Genomic DNA, 20,630 nt, shown 5'->3' with positions numbered 1-20,630 from the left:
AGGCTGTGAACCCTGTATCCCATCCTGGATTGATACAAGACAGACGATGCTGAAAGGCTAGGCAACTAGTAAAACTTTCAGCTTCATAGTTAAAAGGATAAAAAGTTTCACTATGCAGAATCAAAGGGGGAAGATTAAAAGAACACGGGGGAGGTCTCTAATAAGCTGTCGAGGAAGGAGAGTCATACATTTAGAAATAAATGCATAAGGGAGACTTGAGCAATTCTTGTGGGATATGGACATCGTCTGCAAGGCTATTTGTAATCCTTCCTGAATTCTCTGAATCGAGTGGCTTGCTTTGGCAGTGACAGTGTTCAGGTGCCTGCCCACATTTTTTTTTTCGCATACGTTGATGAAGGGCTCAAACCCAAAACATTGATGATGTGCCTTTGCCATGTAAAATATGCTGTTTGACCAGCTGACTTTCTTTAGCTTTGTATTTTTACTTTTTGGCTTGCTTTGACACCTCAAGGATTGTTTAAGAGCTGGCCATATTGCTGTGGGTTTGGAGTGGCCCATTAACTGGACCAGTTAAGGCCAGAACATTTCATTGGTGAACCAGCAACAATTACTCCAATTAATCCCACCTATTCCATGGGATGTAGAAGGTGATTTGATAGAGGTTTTCAAAATTATAAGGGGGACAGATAGAGTCAATGTGGACAGGCTTTTTCAACTGAGAGTGGGGGAGATTCAAACAAGAGGGCATGGATTGAGAGTAAAAAGGGAAAAGTTTAGGGGAAACATGAGGGGGAATTTCTTCACGTTGGGGTGGGGGTGTGGAATGAACTTCCAGCAGAGGTGATAGAAGCGTGATCAATGTTAATATTCAAGGAAAGGTTGGATACGTATATGGATGGGAGAGGTGTGGAGGGTTATGGGCCAAATGCAGGTCAGTGGGACTACTTGGGAGAGGATGTTCGACACAGACTAGTAGGGCCAAACTGGCCTGTTTCTGTGCTGTAAATGGTTATATGGTTATTCCATTACAATGTGTCATCACTGTGACACAAGTTTTGTATTCTAATGTTAATTATTTGGTTTTACATTCACCAGTTCTTCTTTTCTTCTGTGGCTTGGCTTCGCAGACGAAGATTTATGAAGGGGTAAATGTCCACGTCAGCTGCAGGCTCGTTTGTGGCTGACAAGTCCGATGCAGGACAGGCAGACACGGTTGCAGCAGTTGCAGGGGAAAATTGGTGGGTTGGGGTTGGGTGTTGGGTTTTTCCTCCTTTGTCTTTTGTCAGTGAGGTGGACTCTGAGGTCTTCTTCAAAGGAGGTTGCTGCCCGCCGAACTGTGAGGCGCCAAGATGCACGGTTTGAGGCGATATCAGCCCACTGGCGGTGGTCAATGTGGCAGGCACCAAGAGATTTCTTTAGGCAGTCCTTGTACCTCTTCTTTGGTGCACCTGTTCTCAGTGGTCAGTGGAGAGCTCGCCATATAACACTATCTTGGGAAGGTGATGGTCCTCCATTCTGGAGACGTGACCTACCCAGCGCAGTTGGATCTTCAGCGTGGATTCGATGCTGTCGGCCTCTGCCATCTCGAGTTCTTCGATGTTGGGGATGAAGTCGCTCCAATGAATGTTGAGGATGGAACGGAGACAATGCTGGTGGAAGCATTCTAGGAGCCGTAGGTGATGCCGGTAGAGGACCCATGATTCGGAGCCGAACAGGAGTGTGGGTATGACAACGGCTCTGTATACGCTAATCTTTGTGAAGTTTTTCAGTTGGTTGTTTTTCCAGACTCTTTTGTGTAGTCTTCCAAAGGCGCTATTTGCCTTGGCGAGTCTGTTGTCTATCTCGTTGTCAATCCTTGCATCCGATGAAATGGTGCAGCCGAGATAGGTAAACTGGTTGACCGTTTTGAGTTTTGTGTGCCTGATGGAGAGGGGGGAGCTGGTGGTCATGGTGGGGAGCTGGCTGATGGAGGACCTCAGTTTTCTTCAGGCTGACTTCCAGGCCAAACATTCACCAGTTAATGTATTGGATTTCAACCTGCTCTTTTTGGCCTCTAAATAACAGTTTAGTGACTTTACCACTGTGCTATCATTATACTGTATGTTGAGAAAGGTTGGATCCATAGGAAAGTAAAATGGCATTGGTAAATCTCTCTTCATAATGCTGTCAGGTTTGCTTGGTATTTCCAGCATTGCTTTTATATTGTGCTGTTTTTATGCTTGCTTAGCTTCTTGTCTCACAGTGTCTCAAATTTATACTTTTTTGTCATTGTATTTGACCTTTTCTCCATAACTTTCCCCACATCTCCCTCCCTAAGCTTTTTGTTCCACTTTCTCAAACTCCATTTACACCCTCTTCCCTCCCTGCAAAACTCTTGCTACCAGCCTCCCTAGGCTTGCAGCATGAAATTCCTCCTCTCTTTTCTCCAAACCTTTCTCAAAAAAAATTTTACACAAGGTTTGGACCCCTCCTCACCACACCCCTCCGGCTTGCCTTTTCCCAACACTTGTTGAGGAGGTCTCCTTTGCTGCGTTCGAGACACCGCAGTGTTACAAATGACTGGCAATGTGGCTGCCAGGATGCACAGTGGGATGAACACCTTAAATCCTTTGCAAGCCTCCTGTTATGATCCGTAAGATTTTCTCCTTAAAACGGTTTGTTGAACATGCAGGAACAACCTAATTAGCAGCTTTCTCATCTTCTCCCAGCAGGCTGATTTAGCACTAATGCTCTGCGAACCATGGCTCCTACCACCTTTTGAGTAGTCCACATTACTGGATTAATTCACCCTTGTATTTCCTCCCTCTGAGAACCCGCTCCTTAATTTTGATTACATTGTAAAATGGGGATTGATATATCTATCAATATTTTGAAACCACTAACCCTTTACGTGATCTGCGTTTTTATTTTACAGACATGCATGGAGTATCCAACCTACGATCTCGCTCTTTATCAGGAACTGGAAGGTCCTTGGTTGGGTCCTGGCTGAAGCTGAACCGAACAGAAGAAAATTTTCTACTCTATGCACACCTCACCTATGTAACTTTACCAATGCATCGGATCACAACAGGTAAATTCCATCTCGAGCTTCACTGCAGTTTGGCAGACATTCCAGAATATCAGTATATTGCTCATTCTTTGTTAATGGTCTGCTGATTAAGAGGCACTAAGGTGGAAAAGTATCGAGTAAAGCAGCCTTTGGCCTTTTCAAATTAAGGAAAATGCTTGTAATGTGTTTAATAAAACTAATGCATGACAAACCTTTTGTCCAGATCAAAGTCATGGTTTCCTTTTTCCTTGTAAAGACTAGAATGGGAATGTGACGTGGAAAGCATGGATTTGATAGATTTGAGCTAGGATTGTTTGAGAACTTGTGCATGAGGGAATGGCTGGCAAATTGCGCAATTGTCACTAGACGTAAAATGGGCCATAAAGTAACATTTAATCTCATTCAAATTCTATCTGGCAAATTCACAAATCTATTTATATTTTGTATAAACCTTTCTTTGAAGGCACGAAGATCTGAAATTTAATCAATTAAATCACTCCTTTTAATCCTTTGTTTTCAATTGTAAGTGGATTAATACGCTGCTACAACTCAGCAATTCATTATAAAAAAAAATTACCGATGAATAAATCTTGAAAGTCAGGTTACTTTCTTTTAAATATTCAGTTTTGGCCAAAGAGGAAAAACAGCAGACAATATCCATGAGAAGGTGGATCAATATTTTGAGAAAATATGGACCCAGTTTGGAGTTTGCTGACTAATCTGTTGAGTGGACTTGGCAGTTTAACTTTTGGATGTTTGCAGCTGTTTTGAGTCTATAAATGTGTTTTGAATTTTAAATTTAGACATGCAACACAGCAACAGCCCATACCACCCAATTTACCTACAACCCTCATTTAGAATGGTGGAAGAAAACTGGAGTCCCTGGGGGAACCCATGCAGATACAGGGAGAACGTACAAACCTTTACAGTCAGCGCAGGATTCAAACCCAAGCCCCGATCTGTGGTGCTGTAACAGCATTGCGCTAACTGTGCTACCAGCCATTGCACCAGCCCACTGTAACATGGAATAGTGGGTTGGCCTTGTCCAGTGTGGAAGTGGTACTTGTGAATGAACTCCAGCAGGATGCCTTCCCCATAACCACATCCAACCAACTGCAAAGAAACAAGTGAACTCGTAACAAGAAGAAAAATCTTTTGTTTCGTGCCTAAATGTGACAAAACAATTTAAGTAATTGCATTGGTGAAGGTTAAATTCTAATTGGAATACATAAGAAAACGCCCCTACTTATAAAGTCTTCCACATTAATCAGAGGTACAGCTTCGGTTTAGCATGAAGACCATAGATGGCAAGTCTGGATGCTGCAACAATTCCTTAGCACGCTCCAGACGTGTGAGACTAAATATTGTGCTGTTCTGAAATAGGTCTTGAAATCATCACTGCGTTAACAGTGTTACCCACTGAGATAATTTTGACATCTGGACTCATTGCTTTCTCTTTGAGTACAATATTTTGGAGTCGTCAGTTGTACAGCTCACTAATATGCCTTTTTGCCAATCTACACTAATTTAACCAGAAAACTGGCATCCTATTGTGTCAACAAATTTGTAGATCTCAGTAATTTCATAATCTTTCTCCAAATCTATGATCTAAAATGACTTGCTGCAAATTAATTGAATTAAAACAGGATTATAATTCAAAGCCAGTAATCATCAGTCCTCCTTTAGCACACTAGGGTAATTCCATGTTTAGTGTTCAATCCAATCCACCAATTCCCGTGTTTTTATCTATCCAATCACTTGGTTTCAAATAATAAAAAAAATTGGACTGATGATTCATCACTGGCCAGTTTTCCTGCAACCTCAGAGTTCAAGTAAAGCTTGGATTATTTAGATTTAATCTTGAATTTTCAAATAACACTCATGGCTTCTCTCTCCCTCTCGTAGATATTTTAGAAGTCCGCCAGAAACCAATCCTGATGACATAGCAGAGAGAAGGCACTGCCTTCCAAACTTGCAGCTAAGTGCCTAATTGCAACTGGATTCTTGACGACACTACCACCTAGTGTTGGGATGGAAGGGAAGTTTATTAGAATACCAGCCAATCAAAGTGCCTCCTTCACCTGCCCACAGGACATAACCAGTGTTCATTTAGTTATCACACTGTGTTTGTGTTTGGATCAGAGTCCAGTTAGGATCTGCTGCTTGATTAATAACCAACAGAGAATGCTTCATGAATAGTCTCAGAAGGCAACTGCTTTGTACCCAAGAACACCAGGAAGGAGAAAAAAAACAGGAGGAATTATTTGCTGACATTTATATGAAACAAAGGACATTAAATTAAATCTTGAAGAAACTGTGTTCAATAGGTAGAGGACATTTTTCTCCCCATCAATTCTATTGTCAAAGCACCATTTGAATAATGTGCTTATGTCAGTAATGTTGTAGGGTTACACTTGAATTTTTTTAATGAATGGGGCAGAAAGTTGACACGGAACTACTGTGACCACACAGTGTTACTGATTTTTTTCAGAGTCTATGAATCAACAGGGTTTGTTAGGAAGAGGGGGATGTGGCCAACTTGAAAAAGGGCCCTTTTGTCAAAAACAACTGTATTCAAAGGGAAACATGCACAGGGAATGGAGTGTGCTACTCATTTACGCCAGTGAGTCTGAATGTTGGCTGTTAATTAGACTCTTACAATTGAATGTGAACATGTTTTGTGGAAACTGTTTAAATTAACGTTATTGCAAAATCCCCTTTTGGAATATTTGTACATGAAGGGGTGAAAGTTTGTCCCTTTTCTAATTTGTAACTGTAAAGGTAGGATTTTAGTGGCATCTTCTCAAAGATAATGATCAAAGTAAGACTTGCATATCGTGAAGTTTCTTTCAGTGAGGGAGCAGAGCAGTAAATCTTGGGATGCATCCAGGGATGCTGAAACCCTTAACACAAATGAGCCCAAAACTGAAATGAATTTTAGTGTGAGAAAAAGACCATCTTATCTCAGTTAATGCCTTTGTAGATTCATAACTTGTTGGGGGTGGGGGGTGGGGGGGGGGTGGTTAAAGATTTTAATACTTTCAAGTTTACCTTTTTTGATGAAGCAAAATTTGGATATAGAAACTGCCAACTATTTAATGAATTCTTCATCAGACCCTTTGTGCCATGTGTCATTTTATTTTTGAGCCCTTTACCATCAAAGAAACATGGCTTATTGTAAGTTTTGCTCTGACCTTTCCCTGTTCTTTTCAGGAACCAGCTTAGTCTTCTTTCCTGAGTCTATTATAGTTACAAATAAATGAAAATATTTGCACAGTATTTCTGCAGTTTCTATTTTCTGTCGCTTCCACCACAAACCAGAAACACAATTGGGCCTGGCTCTTTAATTTGTGGGCCTTTTTAGTACAGGAAAATTAAACCATGCAATAACGTTAATAACAATTGCTTCTGTTTTCATGAAACACTGAAGTCATTAAAAGACTAAATCAACTTTTAAATTAGCAAATGAACTTTTAACGTTTGGTTTTGATACCTCTGAATTTCGCCACTGAAATTGAACATTTGTAAATTTTGTTGGGCAGAAAATGGAAAATAGCCTGGCTAAAATTGGATCTTTGTAACCCTTTCTGACCTTCTGAGGGAATATAGCCTGAAGGCAAGTGGAACAGCAGTAGGTATAGTGAAACTGTACTAAATTCAATGTATGTATAAATAAGAGAGAATATTTCTCCAGCCCAACCAACTGAATTGAATTTCTATTTTATGGTCTTTTTCTTAAAAAGAGATGGTGTTGTAAATTTTCATTTAGTTATCTTAAAAAGCTTTATTCTTTCCTGCTAATAGGCATTAAAGTACAGAGTGATTGGAGCACCTGCTACATGTGCTTTCGTGAAGTGGTGCGAGGATAATATAAAAGCAGCATGAACAAGAGGTCCAAACGTTTGCTTTTCTTTAGGGAAGGGGAGAGGTTGGGATTCACCGTTAAGGAATGGCTAAATGCCAAATTCATCAGTTCATTTTCATTGACACAAAAGAAAATTGATTCTAAAAATTGGTGGGCAAAATGGATTTGGTTGTGATCATGTAACTGAACCTATGAAGTGCGACCAAAACTACGTTCATTGATGTGGTTGGTTAGTAGTTCATCGCTGTGAATCTGCTACTCCCAAATTGTTTATTTTTCTGCTTCAACTTAAACAGTGATAACATTTATTTACTGTTAGCCATAGCTTTGTTTTCCCACACATCTTTTTATTAAGGATTTTCACTGAAAAAGAAACAGCCATTTTTTTCACAATATTGCCTATTTTCTGGCAATTCGCTTTCGACTGTGGAATTGTCTTCCAATCCTATTTAATGACTTCAGTTTGCTTTAGTGCAATTGTAATGATTGATGATAGCTCACAGTAGGAGGTGAAGGGGCAAATGTGATTAATTCAGTACATATTCTACAAATACCATTTTTTTTCCCCCCACTTGAAAAACTGTGGGTCAAACAACTCTGGCCTATTGGCAAAAGGAAAAAATGTAAAAATATAAAGATGACCAGAATTATTTCCAAAATCTTCCATCACATTTGTCCCAATATTTTAACATATTTTGTGGAGTGTAAGGAACTGAAGCATACCACCTCCCAATTTGTCTGCTCCCGGTATTTTCATTTCATTTTCTATACAATCCTTCTATTCTATACAATACCTTCCATATTTAATGATGGTCACTAAAGATTAATTTTTAGCAAAATCTTTTCTCCAAAAGGTTGACATTTCTAATTTAACAGTTTTTTAAATGCACTACAAAGTAGCATTAACCGATATCATCTGTGTGATTGGTATTTAGCAATGTTCTGTCATCTTGTTTAATTCTTTTGTACTTACCTCAATATTTCCAAAACCAAATTGCTTAAGAAAGAATATGCTATGTTTTCAACCAGTCACTGACGTTTCTCCTTTTGACAAGCAAGTTGCTATAAATAGGCCCTTGGAGCAAACTGACAGACTCTTGATGATGCAAGATCAGCATTTAACAGAACAGTGAATGCTAAACTGATTCAGAGTAAGAGAAGGAACTTGTTTTGCAAATTAAGGAAGGATAAGTTACAGCCGAAACACTTATTCAGGAGTGTGTTATTTTCTTGAAATGGAGGACAGAAATGTTGGCTCATTTAATCCATGCTGTTTTAAACAATTGTTCAATTTCTTGCATCTCTTCGTGCTGATGTTTTGCACAATCTCCCAAGTCGAGATCAAAACCATTCACATGATTCCATGGCAGTTGAAGTGCCCACCTATTCTCTTCATGACGTAGGCAGTGGAAATCAGAATATTTACATTTCATTCTCATCACTTAAGCTTGGAAAAGGCCAAGTTGAACAAAATATCAACAGTGCTTCTTGAGACAGGGGACTTTCATTAATGTTTTGATGCTAACCGTGACACAATTTCTCTCTTTTACTCATTGGAGTCTATATATGTAGTTCAACACCTGCTGTAATTCCAAAATTGAACAGTCTTTCAAATATTGGTTTATGGCATTATATTAGCTGAGGTTACTTGTAAACAATGTTTTGATGTCCTGAAAAGTGACATGTTTATTTTTAGTTCTTAGTAGCTCCTCCCAGTGAGCTTAAATGTTTTATTTTTATTCACAGTAGGTCCATTAAAGGTCTTAATGGTTTAGCAAACTTTTTTTTTGGGGGGGGGGGAAGGGGGCTCAGTCATTTTTAAATTTTTTTCAGACATGAGTAATTTTCATAAAAAGGGATGCAAACTAGGCAAACCTTTTCTTTGATTTTGTTTTTCAATGGAGAATACTGAAACAAATGAGTATGCTACAATTCTTATTAAATTGCGACCTGCAGAGCCTCTTGGATTTAGTGAAATTTTCATCGTCTTCTGATTTCTTCACAACTCTTGCTGTTACCCAGATGTTCCCATAACTTGGTAACAGGAATTAAACCTGAAAAAGCAAGTGGGTGGGAGGACCATACCATGTGTGTATAAAAAAAAAAACAAAGCTGGGCTTTTGAGGCAAAGTACCATTTAATACCTCAAGAAATTCACTTGTTTCAAAAGTCGATTTGTACTGATAAATGTGATTGATACACTATCATGTCTGTTTTAATTAACTGCCAATGTATAAACAATATCTACTAATATTTTTAACTCCAATGTGCCAATAAGAGCATAAAACTGCAGCTTCCAGAAGTAACTCCAGTTTCACAGACCATTTGGTACAGTCTGTTGAAGCAATTGATCTACATCTAAGCAGTGAAAAGTCGTGTGATATTTTTGTTGAGCTACTGAACAAAGTACCTTTTTAAAAATATGCTCTTGCATTCACCTCTGCTCCACAACTTACTACCAAGCGGAAATGATAATTTGCAAATTACTGCACTCAGTATTTCTCGTAATTGGATCTTTTATTGAAGATTCAATGTTGTGAAATGTAGTTGCTTTGGTTTTATTTCTTATAACTTCCTACGTATTTTATAAAGTCATAATGTTGTACTCTATTTCCCCAACAACTGATGGTTACAGACCACTGAACTGTAGCTTCTTTTTAGTAATAATCTGAGGTTTTCCCCAATACTATTTTCTATTGAATTGGTGTTCCTTCAGTAATACTATTATTCACACTTGTGTGTTTCTTCTGGCTTTTTATTCCTTCATCAAAAGATGACACAGCACTTTTTTTCATCTAATGATCTGCCTTCTCCCTTGCCATACTATCAGGTGCTCAACAGATCACCAGAGGTTCTGTAAGATCTTGAACCACATCCACTCACTACAGGAGTGTGACCTTCACCATCTTTTAAAATGAAGATTCTTTTGTAAATGTTAATAGTCCCAAAGGGCAAATACTATCTTGTCTGAAATTTTGTACTGATCATTCCTGCATTACACCTTCAACAAGCCACAATACGACTAAGAATATAGATCTATTTTAAATGTACATTACCCCTACCCACCGCAAATGGGTAAGGGTTCTAAACCTTGAATATTTTCCAGATTTGATTTACTGGCCTTAATTCTGTCAAATCAGAGCAGAGAAATTGTATGAAAAATATTTTGCTTTTCCATGGAGGCTCTTGTCTGTACAGATGTGGCCACCTTGTGTGGTTGCAATCCTGGTGATTAAGATTTCAAAGAAAGAAACCAGCAGGAGCTGGGGCAGTGCTTCAACGATATTTTCTGCCATGTGAGCTGCCAGAAGTAACAGCATTGATCTTGCATCATTGCAGATGGAATTTGAAAATTAATAATATTACTTGAATATATTTTCTAACCTCACTTCTGCATTGTTGAATTCTAATACTAGTGAAGTAATCCCTTTGTTCGATTGGTTCTTGATGCTACTTGACATTTAGAACAGGATAACCTCATTGCAGAAAATACTGCTGTGCTTTGGTATGGAGCCTGTGTTGGAATGGGTGACACTTTACCATGGGGGAGGCTCATTTCAACATCAGAATATTCTGTCTCAGTTATTCTGTCTTTGTTTTAAAACTTTTTAAATATAAATTTATTTGAAATGTCTGTATTGATCTCCTAGATAAATACATAGAAATAACCAATTCAAGGTGCTGTCCTTGGGACTAGCACTCTCTTCAGCAAAGAACATTTCCAATGATTGTAACATTTCCAAAGTCAGGCTGTGCAGAATATGATTATAGTCCCTTCTTTTGAGGGAGCTCAATTTCAGCACATCGGCAACTGTTTCTTATTTACGCAGAACTGACTGCTCACCAATCTTTCGTCTCTTAGGTTTCCCATTTTTTTTTAATATCGATAATTTGCAAATAAAAACATTTAATCTTCAATTCTCGTAATTATCAAATCATTCTCTCTTTCTCCTTGGGTTTTGCTGTGCAATTGGAACAGACTATAGGCACAGCTGTGCTGCTCTTTGTACTTAAATGATGTTCAGACCAAAAGCAACATGTTTATCACAGTTCAATTATAGGTGTCAAGTGGTGAAAAATGTCAGCTTCAGTCATGTATGTAAATATACAAATCCTGATGCTTCATAATTTAATAAACCAATGGATAACTTATTATGTCTGTTGCATGATTTCAATCAATTACAATGGAATACTGATGCTTAGAATAGGCGGCATTCAAGAAGAACTGACCCTGCATTTTAAGTATACCCAAGATCGCCTCTCCTATGCTTCCTTAGACCTTGGAGAAACCACTCTGCCGAATAAGAACAATATCTGCTGCAACGGTAATCACTGAATTCTATTTCCAGGCTGCTACTTTCATTACAATTCAGAAAACCTGTAAGTAATATTTATTATTCACATTTAATTTGAAGGTGGATGCTTATTAAAGTTTATTGTAACTCAAAGCCATTTAGTCTTTTAAGCTCGAATGCTGCAGTTCCAATACTGGTCTGAGGCAGAATGCAAAAGCTTGGAATGAAAATAGTTATTCAGCACAGGTAGCGTAACCTTCTATCAAATGTATCGTGTGTTCTGTATAATCTCATGAGAATGTAATGTTCAGACACAGATCTCAAACTAATAATGTAAATCCATATTAAATGAACAACAAATTTTCAGACTGATACATATCAGACTACAATCTCAACAGCAAAAGACATGGTTTTCTGGAATGTCTAATAATCGGATAATCTCCAATTGCTTTTTTCTTGAAGTAAAATGCCACCCCACTCTAACAAGATTTACAGTGCAGTAGTGCAATCAGTTCCAAAGAGATTTAACTGTAGAGTGGTTAATGCCTGGAACAAATGAGGGAAGAGGAAATATTTATAGTAATTTCAAAATGAAATGAGCCTGTGATTTGTGGTTGCGGTGATGAAATTGTCAGCCATTAATCTGAAATTGATGCCAACATCTGGCATCCCCACACACAGTTAAACCTGGAAATCCACAAGTCTGCTCCACAGTGTGCTGTTGGAGTCTTTGTAAATTGTCTCAGCTCAGTCACTAATTTGACATGAAGTTAGATATTTTACACAGTGATCAAAATTGTAAAAACCATTGAAATCGTTACAACTTGTCAAATGAAGTTTAACTGATTTTAATGGTATCTTGGTGTGTAATTACTGCTGAAGAACCTCTCTGCCCTCAAAATTTTACTCTTGTAGTTGGAGGTTGATTGCCTCTGAATTATAGGAAAGTGCTCCTGTTTTTCAAAAACTTTTTCAGTTTGTATTTTCTCTTCCACATGCTTTTGTTGCAGGTCTAAATTCACAAAGTTTACAACTTGATTTGGTGGTTAGCAGAATTTTTCATGTATTTCAAGTGCGGAGACTATTGTAAAATAATTATACTGTGAAGTGTTAAGATGACCCAGGATCCCATTTGTTTTAACCTTCTATACCAGCCAACCATGAGGGACCTTGTCAAATGTCTTGCTACGATGTACATAGATAATGTTTTCCAGTGCTGCCTTCATCAGTCATCTAAGTTACCTGCTCTAAAAACTTAATCAAGTTAGTGAGGCAGGTTTCTCTCCTGCACGAAAACCATGCTGATTATCCCTAATTAGCCTGCCTTCACTTGGAAAATTCCTTAGAATTTCTCCAATCTTTGGCTTGGCTTTCGCGGACGAAGATTCATGGAGGGGTATGTCCACGTCTGCTGCAGGCCCGTTGGTGACTGACAAATCTGATGCGGGACAGGCAGGCACGGTTGCAGCGGTTGCAAGGGAAAATTGGTTGGTTGGGGTTGGGTTTTTCCTCTCTTTTGACAGTCTTCTGTCTCGGTGGCCAGTAATTTCTCCAATAATTTCATTATAACTGCCATAATGCTTGCCAACTTGACTTAACTTGGCTTCTGTCAGTCATGGCTCGTCTAATTTTACTTTCAGGTGTATTGCAGTTGCTTCTCACTTCCTTGTTTATTACATATTTAAAAATATTGAAAGACTACTCTTCCACTGCACTTTGAGGAAGACTTCGCATTCAGTGCAAAAGGCACACCGAACTGGTCGATTCTGATGCAATGAAAAGTAAGTCAAATTCAAAATTTATTGGGAGATTGCAACTTGCCTAGAAAGAAGAAAATGTGCTGCTCCTCTAGCTGATATTGGATTTCATTAGAACAGTGCAGAAGGCCAGAGAGGTCAGGAACCAAGTGCAATGGAAAATTAAAAGCTACACTCCAAGGACAGAATACAGGTGCTAGGCAAATCACAGTTTAATCTTTCCAGGGTTGAGCCCACACTGAGAACACCTAATGTAAAGCTGAGATGGAATTTGTATGAGAGAATCAGAATGCCTGTTGCACAAGAACCTCAATTACTTGCTTAAAAAAATCTTAAAGATAGTTGATGTGGCAGCATCAGACTGTGCTTCTTGAATGCACAGAATAAGGTCCCATATTGAGTAACTAGTCTACTAAATTAAGCCAAAGTGAGTCTACAACTGACCAAAACTGGATTCTGAGCAGGATGATTTTGTGTTAGTTTATTTAAAAGCTTGGGTGACCAGGCAACTGATCTATTTTTCATCTTCTCCTGAGACGAGGCTGAGGTTCCCCTTCGTACTTAAAAAAAACCATGCCATATAAATAGAAGACAGCTAGAAGGTCTCTCAAGGCTGCTTTTCCACCAAGTACACCTGATCCATTAGCTTCAGTATTTTTTAGGTTTGATGTCAGACTACATACATGACATTACATGTAACCCTGAGATTCTTTTTCCTGCTGGCACTTATTGGTAGTGCACAAACTGTAATCTATGTACACATGTAAACAAACTAATACAAGGAGGAAAATCAAGTGCACAAGTCCTTAAATGGGTCTCTGATTGTTTGTCATTGAGGAGTCTGATGGTGGAGGGGGTAGTTGTTGTTCATGAACCTGGTGGTGTGAATCTTGTGGCACCTTTACCTCTTTCCACCCCATATCCTTTGAGATGGAACAAAAAACAGTAACTTATTTTGGCCCTTAGTAACTGAATATCCATCATCCGAAGAGAGTCCCCAAAATACGTTAGCCATATTCGGTTTTCCAGTGAGAAGAAGCTGCCTAGTGACATCTGAGGGATAGTTACCTAATTTTTCTAAACTCCAATGTACATTGGTCCACCTTGAATAAAAACAGGAATTGCTGGAAAGTCGATGAGCTGTTTCTCTTTCCATTGCTGATGCCTGATGAGCATTTTCAGAATTTAACTTTGTATTTCCAGCATCTACTGCTTCAGTTGATTTCAATAGCCAATCCTAAGATCCCTTTAGATGAATCTGATGCAAGCAGAGGAAATATGACATTTTATTGCTAAAAATTACTTTAAAAAAAAACTTTTCTACAACAATCCAAAGTTAAAACTAGCATGTACATAAACCAGCAATTTGGCTTCTCTTGCACATTGAAAGGGAGATACAGTCCCATTCCATCCCAACTTGCAGGTGCAGGCATCAAGAAACAGGAGTGGTATGACATCTTACAACAAATATTCAAAAATCAGGTTACAGGATGTTCACACCAAAATACTTTTCACGTTGGACAATGCTCAATTCCTTTCCAAAAGTGTCGGCCCTACTGAGAATTAATATAATTAACGTGGATCAGAATTGCAGCGACGTGCTTGCAACCATGATTAAAATTGGTGATAGGAAATTCTGTTATGGTTGAATTACTGGGAAACAAATCTTGCAAAGCAGTCATTGGTAATTTGGTATTCAGATGCAATTAGGTCTCAAACCATCTGTTTAACAATTTTGCTTCAATCTATTTGTTTTTCTTTAAATTTCAGCAGATCATCTTGTATTTCATGGCAAAAGTCCTGTTAGAGTAATGAAAATTATTGCAGTTTTCTGCAAAAAATCCAACTTGAAGCCACATTTAGGAGCATTTGTAATAAATATGACAGAATTAATAATGTATCTTTTAAAAATAAAATAGCCTGAAGCATGTTACATTTGTTTAATTTGCATAGATCAATAAATTATGCATGAAATGAAATGGAATTTGTAATCTTAATCCAAAAGACGTCAAGGAAAATAAATAGTTTTTACAGTTACTGGCCATTTCCTACACATGCCTGCTGCAATTTGTCAAACATCTTTTGCTCCCCCACCTGAAGCGTATATTGTTTTTTTTTGATTAATGTTTGTGTAACTGAGATCAAATCATCAAATAGATGAAAAATGCTTCTTAACTGATTACATTCTAGTTTTGTCCTCTTCAGAGCAGGAATATCTATAAATAAATTTGTTGATTTGCAATTTAAAAAAGAATAAATCTCCTGTCTCTAATGTAGAGATAAGCCAGACACAGAAAATCAAAAGATACTCCTGCTGCTAGAAGCCCACAAGTAATGGGGAAACCCCCCCCCCCCCCAGAATTCTGCAAATGTTCAGCAGTTCAAGCCGCATCTACGCAGAGAGGAGTGAAGGTAATGTTATGTCAACAAATCTTCACCACAAACACCTCTCAGGTGAAAGGTTATTGATATGACATATTAATTATATCCTTTGTGTAAAATTTCAGATTTGTCATACATGACATCATATACAACTCAGATTCCTTTTTCCAGCGGGCATGGCAGAATAACCACTAATTGGTAGTGCTAAAAAATAAACTGCATACAGCGTAAACATAAAACAAATAAAAACTTAACAGATAATGAATGTAAACCATCTGACTGTGACTGACTGTTAAAATCAAAGTGCACAAGCAAGAGTCCTTAAATGAGTCACTGATAGTTTGTCATTGAGTCTGATGGTGGAGGGGTAGCAGTTGTTCTTGAACCTGGTGGTGCAAGCCTTGTGGCACCTATACTTTTTTCCTGATGGCAGCTGCGAGAACATGTGCTGGGTGGTGATGGTCTTTGATGATTGCTGCTGCCCTCTGACAGCAGCATTCCCTGCAGATGTACTCAATAGTGGGGAGGGTTTTGCCTGTGCTGTCCAGCACCTTTTGGAGGGCTTTACGATCAGGTATATTGGTGTTCCCATACCAGACCATGATGCAGCTGGTCACCACACTTTCCACACCTCTGTTGTAATTTGTCAGGGTTTCTGGTGTCATAATCAAATCTCCGCAAACTCCTGAGGACGTAGAGGCGCTGACACGCTTTCTTCACGATGCAATTTGTGTGTTGGGTCCAGGAAAGATCTTATGAGATGGTGACTCCCAAGAACTTAAATTTGCTCATCCTCTCCATCTCTGAACCTCCAGTGATCGTCCACACCAATTGCTTTCCTGAAGTCGACAATCAGCTCCTTAGTTTTGATGACGTTGAGTACGAGGTTGTTGTCGGTGCGCCATTCAGCCTAGTTTTCAATCTCTATCCTGTATGGTGACTCATCTCCATCCTTTATACAATCCACGATAGAACGATACAGCTCAGAAGAGGTAATTTGTCCCTTCTAGTCTGTGCCAATCATTATTTTGCTAGTCCCATTGACCTGCTCCCATTCCATAACCTCCCATCCATGTAATTATCCAATATATTCTTAAAACTCAAGATTGAGCCTGCATTCACACCAGATGGCAGGTCATTCCACACTCCCACCACTCTGAGTGAAGAACTTTCCCCTAATGTTCAGCCAAAGCCTTTCCCCCTTTCAGCTTTAAACTTTGACCTCTCATATTTATCTCCCCCAATCTAAGTGGAAAAAGCCGACTAGCATCCACTCTGTCTATACCCCTCATAACTTTGTAAATCTCATTCCTCTTCACTCCAAGGAATAAAGTCCTAATCTGTTTAACCTTTCCCTGTAAAACAACTCCTGAAGACCCAGCAACATCCTAGTTAATCTTCTCTGCACTCTTTATTTTATTGATATCCTTCCTGCAGGCAATCAGAACTGCACACAATATTCCAAATTTTGGCTCACCAATGTCTTAAACAACTTCAACATAACATCCCAACTCCTATACTTAATATTTAGCTCTTATAAATCAAAGATTCCAAAAGCTTTCTTTGCGACACCACCTTCAGGAAACAACGTATTTGTATTCCCAAATTCACCAAGACAATGGTTACTTAATCAAAAATGTTTTTATTTTTCTTCATACATAATAATATCAATATTTAACTTGCTACTATTAACCCCCCTTCTAATTCTAAGCGCACATGTATGTAATGTGTATGTGCTTAGAAAAGTCCTTTATTTCACTGCCCAATCATTCAATTTTCACTTTTTCAAGTTCACTGGTATTAGGCAATTTTCCAAACTGAGCACAGAATTAAACATTTATGATCTTCACCAGGCTCTGGTGCTTCAACTTAAATTGTTATCGCTCAGGAAGATTCTTGTTGGTTTCAGAGAGAAATATTTGTTGTTCGTTTGACACACACAAGCTGATCTCCTTCAATCGGCCTTTTCAATGACTTGCCAAAGAAACTTACCCTCTTGCGGGCTTTTCCAAAAAATAACCTCTTCTTCCAGATTACCACCAAGAGTTCTTCTTTTCCCCTACAAATTTTGCAGTCTTAACCATGAACCTGCTGCAGTCAACTCTCTCTGTGTTTGCAAAAACCACATGACCCCTCTTAAAATAGCAACCTTCAGACAGCAATTTAAACTTCTGGCACCAGTGTTAATAGCAACAGATCTTCAGATCTTGAGCCTGGCCCCTGTTCAAACATGTTGATCCATTAACACCTACTTGTAAAACTCTTACAGGTACTCTCCCATATTATCAGCAAAGCCAACTGGAGACATGAAGTCCCTCCTGCATGGCTCTTGAGATATTTGTTTGTGAAATGTGACCTAAACTAAACCCCCACAATCTATACCTTTTTACGATATATTTTTTCATAATTTTATTAACCCATTCCGTAACAATACAAATTGGTAAAAATATCTCCTCCTTACAATCAACACAGAAGCACCTCAAGGATACGTGCTTAGCCCACTGCTCTACTCACTGTACACCCATGACTGTGTGGCCAGGCACAATCCCAATGCTATCTACAAATATGCTGAGGACACCACAGTTCTCAGCAGAATCACAAACGACAATGAGGAAGCGTACAGGAGGGAGATAAATCAGCTTGTTGTGGTGTCACACCAACAACCTTGTGCTCAACGTTAGGAAAACCAAAGAAATGATTGTGGACTTCAGCAGGAAGACAGGAGAACACAATCCAGTCCTCATCAAGGGCACGGTACTGGAAAGGGTCAATAACTTCAAATTCCATGGTGTCAACATCTCAGAAGATCAGTCCTGGAGCCTCCATATCCATATCCAACAGTTATGTTTGAGGAGATTTGGAATGTCACAGAAGACTCTCAAACTTCTACAGGGGTACTGTGGAGAGCATCCTGGCTGGATGCATCACTGTCTGTTATGCAGGACAAAAAAAAAACTCAAGGGTTGTTAACTCAGTCTGTGACATCATGGGCACCAGACTTCACTAGGCGACGTCTTAAGAAAGCAACCTCTATCCTTGAGGACCCTCATGTCTCAGGCCATGCCCTCTTCACTCAGCCACCATCGGGAAAAAGGCACAGGAACCTAAACATAATTAACATAACAATTTACAGCACGGAAACAGGCTATTAGGCCCTTCTAGTCCGCACCGAACCAAACACCCCTCTCTAAGTCCCACCTCCCTGCACAATGCCCATAACCCTCCATCTTTTTCTCATCCATTTACCTGTCCAACCTTTTCTTAAATAATACAATTGACTCCGCCGCCACTATTTCTCCCGGAAGCTCATTCCACACGGCTACCACTCTCTGAGTAAAGAAGTTCCCCCTCATGTTACCTCTAAACCTCAGCCCCTTAATTCTTAACTCATGTCCTCTTGTTTTAATCTTTCCTCCTCTTAACGGAAATAGTCTATCCACATCCACTCTGTCTATCCCTTTCATAATCTTAAATACTTCTATTAAATCCCCTCTCAACCTTCTACGCTCCAAAGAATAAAGACCTAATCTGTCCAATCTCTCCCTACTCTAGATGCTTAAACCCAGGTAACATTCTGGTAAACCTTCTCTGCACTCTCTCCACTCTGTTTATATCCTTCCTATAATTAGGCGACCAGAACTGCACACAGAACTCCAAATTAGGCCGCACCAACGTCTTATACAATCTCAACATCACCTCCCAACTCCTATATTCCATGCAATGATTGATAAAGGCCAGCATACTAAAAGCCTTCTTCACCACCCTATTCACGTGAGTTTCTACCTTCAGGGAACGATGTACCGTCACTTCTCTCAATGTCCTGGGGAAGATCCCGTCTGGTCCCGGAGACTTATCCACCTTTATATTCTTCAAAAGCCCTAAAACTACATCTTTTGTAATCTCTATATTCCCCATATTTACCCAATTTGCTTTTTTTATCTCACATCTCCCAATATCCTTCTCCTTAGTGAATACCGAAGAAAAGAAACTGTTCAACATCTCCCCCATTTCTCTAGGCTCCACACACAGTTTTCCGCTCTGATTTTCTAAGGGACCAATTTTGTCTCTAGCTTTCCTTTTACCATTAACATATTTGTAGAACTCTTTTGGATTAGTTTTCACCCTGCTTGCCATAGTTTCCTCGTACCTTCTTTTAGCTTTCCTAATTCCTCTCTTAAGATTCCTCTTACATTCAATGTATCTTTCAAACATCTCCTTAACTCCATGCTTCTTATATCTAATGTACGCCTCCCTTTTTCTTCAAACCAAGTTTCCAATATTCCTTGAAAACCACGGCTCCCTCAAACTTTTTGCCCCTCCTTTTAACCTAACAGGAACATAAAGCTTTTGCACTCTCAAAATCTGATCTTTAAAAGACTTCCATCTCTCTACTACATCCTGCCCATAAAACAAATTGTCCCAATGCACATCCTGCAAGTCCTTTCGCATCTCCTCAAATCTAGCTTTTCCCCAATCAAAAACCTCAACCCTTGGCCCTGACTTCTCTCTTTCCATGACAATGAAGCTGATGGCATTATGATCACTGGACCCGAAGTGCTCGCCAACACTAACCTCCGTCACTTGACCCATCCCATTTGCCAACAGTAGATCTAACACTGCTACTTCTCTGGTTGGCACCTCTACATATTGTTGTAAAAAACTATCTTGCACACATTTCACAAACTCTAACCCATCCAGTCCTTTCACAGAATGTGTTTCCCAATCTATATGTGGAAAATTAAAATCTCCCATAATTACAACCCTGTGCTTATCACAAATATCTACTATCTCCCTACAGATTTGCTCCTCTAGGTCGCGGTCCCCTCCGGGTGGACTATAATACACCCCTACAAGTGTAACCTCTCCTTTCCTACTCCTCAGTTCCACCCAAATAGCCTCCGTGGATGTGCCCTCTAATCTATCCTTCCTAGGCACCGCTGTAATATTTTCCCTGACAAGCAATGCAACCCCACCTCCTCTTGCCCCTCCAACTCTATCACACCTAAAACAATGAAACCCAGGGATATTCAGTTGCCAATCACATCCCTCCTGCAACCATGTCTCACTAATCGCTACCACATCATACTTCCAAGTATCAATCCACACCTTCAGCTCATCCACCTTTTTTACAATACTCCTGGCATTAAAATATATGAATTTCAGAGATTTCCCAATTTTTAATCCCTGTTTTCCCTCATCTTTAATAACAACATTATTTACTTTTCCTGCCAATTGCCCTTCATCTTCTTCCAGAGCATTTCCCTTCTCTATCACCTGCCCATCCATATTCAAATACTTACTACAAACTTTCTTTGTTTGCA

General features: G+C 39.2%; 2 protein-coding genes across 8 annotated transcripts in view; one reads left to right on the top strand and one right to left on the bottom strand.

Moving 5' to 3' along the window:
- kiaa0930 overlaps window positions 1-11,030 on the top strand; it is a 76,710-nt gene extending 65,680 nt beyond the window's left edge. For 5 of the 7 annotated variants that reach the window (XM_069903464.1, XM_069903465.1, XM_069903468.1 and 2 more), the window contains one exon: window positions 2,876-3,221. In XM_069903464.1, coding sequence (XP_069759565.1) covers window positions 2,876-3,117 — 242 coding nt within the window. In that variant the 3' untranslated portion in view covers window positions 3,118-3,221. Of the gene's footprint in view, window positions 1-2,875; window positions 3,222-4,915 lie in introns of those variants that run through there. The other 2 variants (XM_069903466.1, XM_069903467.1) reach the window with 1 other exon arrangement.
- A 2,050-nt stretch (window positions 11,031-13,080) lies between these two features.
- nup50 (nucleoporin 50) overlaps window positions 13,081-20,630 on the bottom strand; it is a 77,270-nt gene continuing 69,720 nt past the window's right edge. Inside the window, exon 9 of the mRNA XM_069903462.1 lies at window positions 13,081-14,185. The gene's annotated coding sequence lies outside the window, so the exon portion shown is untranslated. The remainder of the gene's footprint in view (window positions 14,186-20,630) is intronic.

This window comes from Narcine bancroftii, chromosome 11 (genome assembly GCF_036971445.1).
Source record: "Narcine bancroftii isolate sNarBan1 chromosome 11, sNarBan1.hap1, whole genome shotgun sequence".
NCBI classification, from domain to species: domain Eukaryota; kingdom Metazoa; phylum Chordata; class Chondrichthyes; order Torpediniformes; family Narcinidae; genus Narcine; species Narcine bancroftii.
The sequence above is the reverse complement of the archived record's forward strand: the minus strand, read 5'-3'. Positions and strand labels throughout refer to the sequence as shown.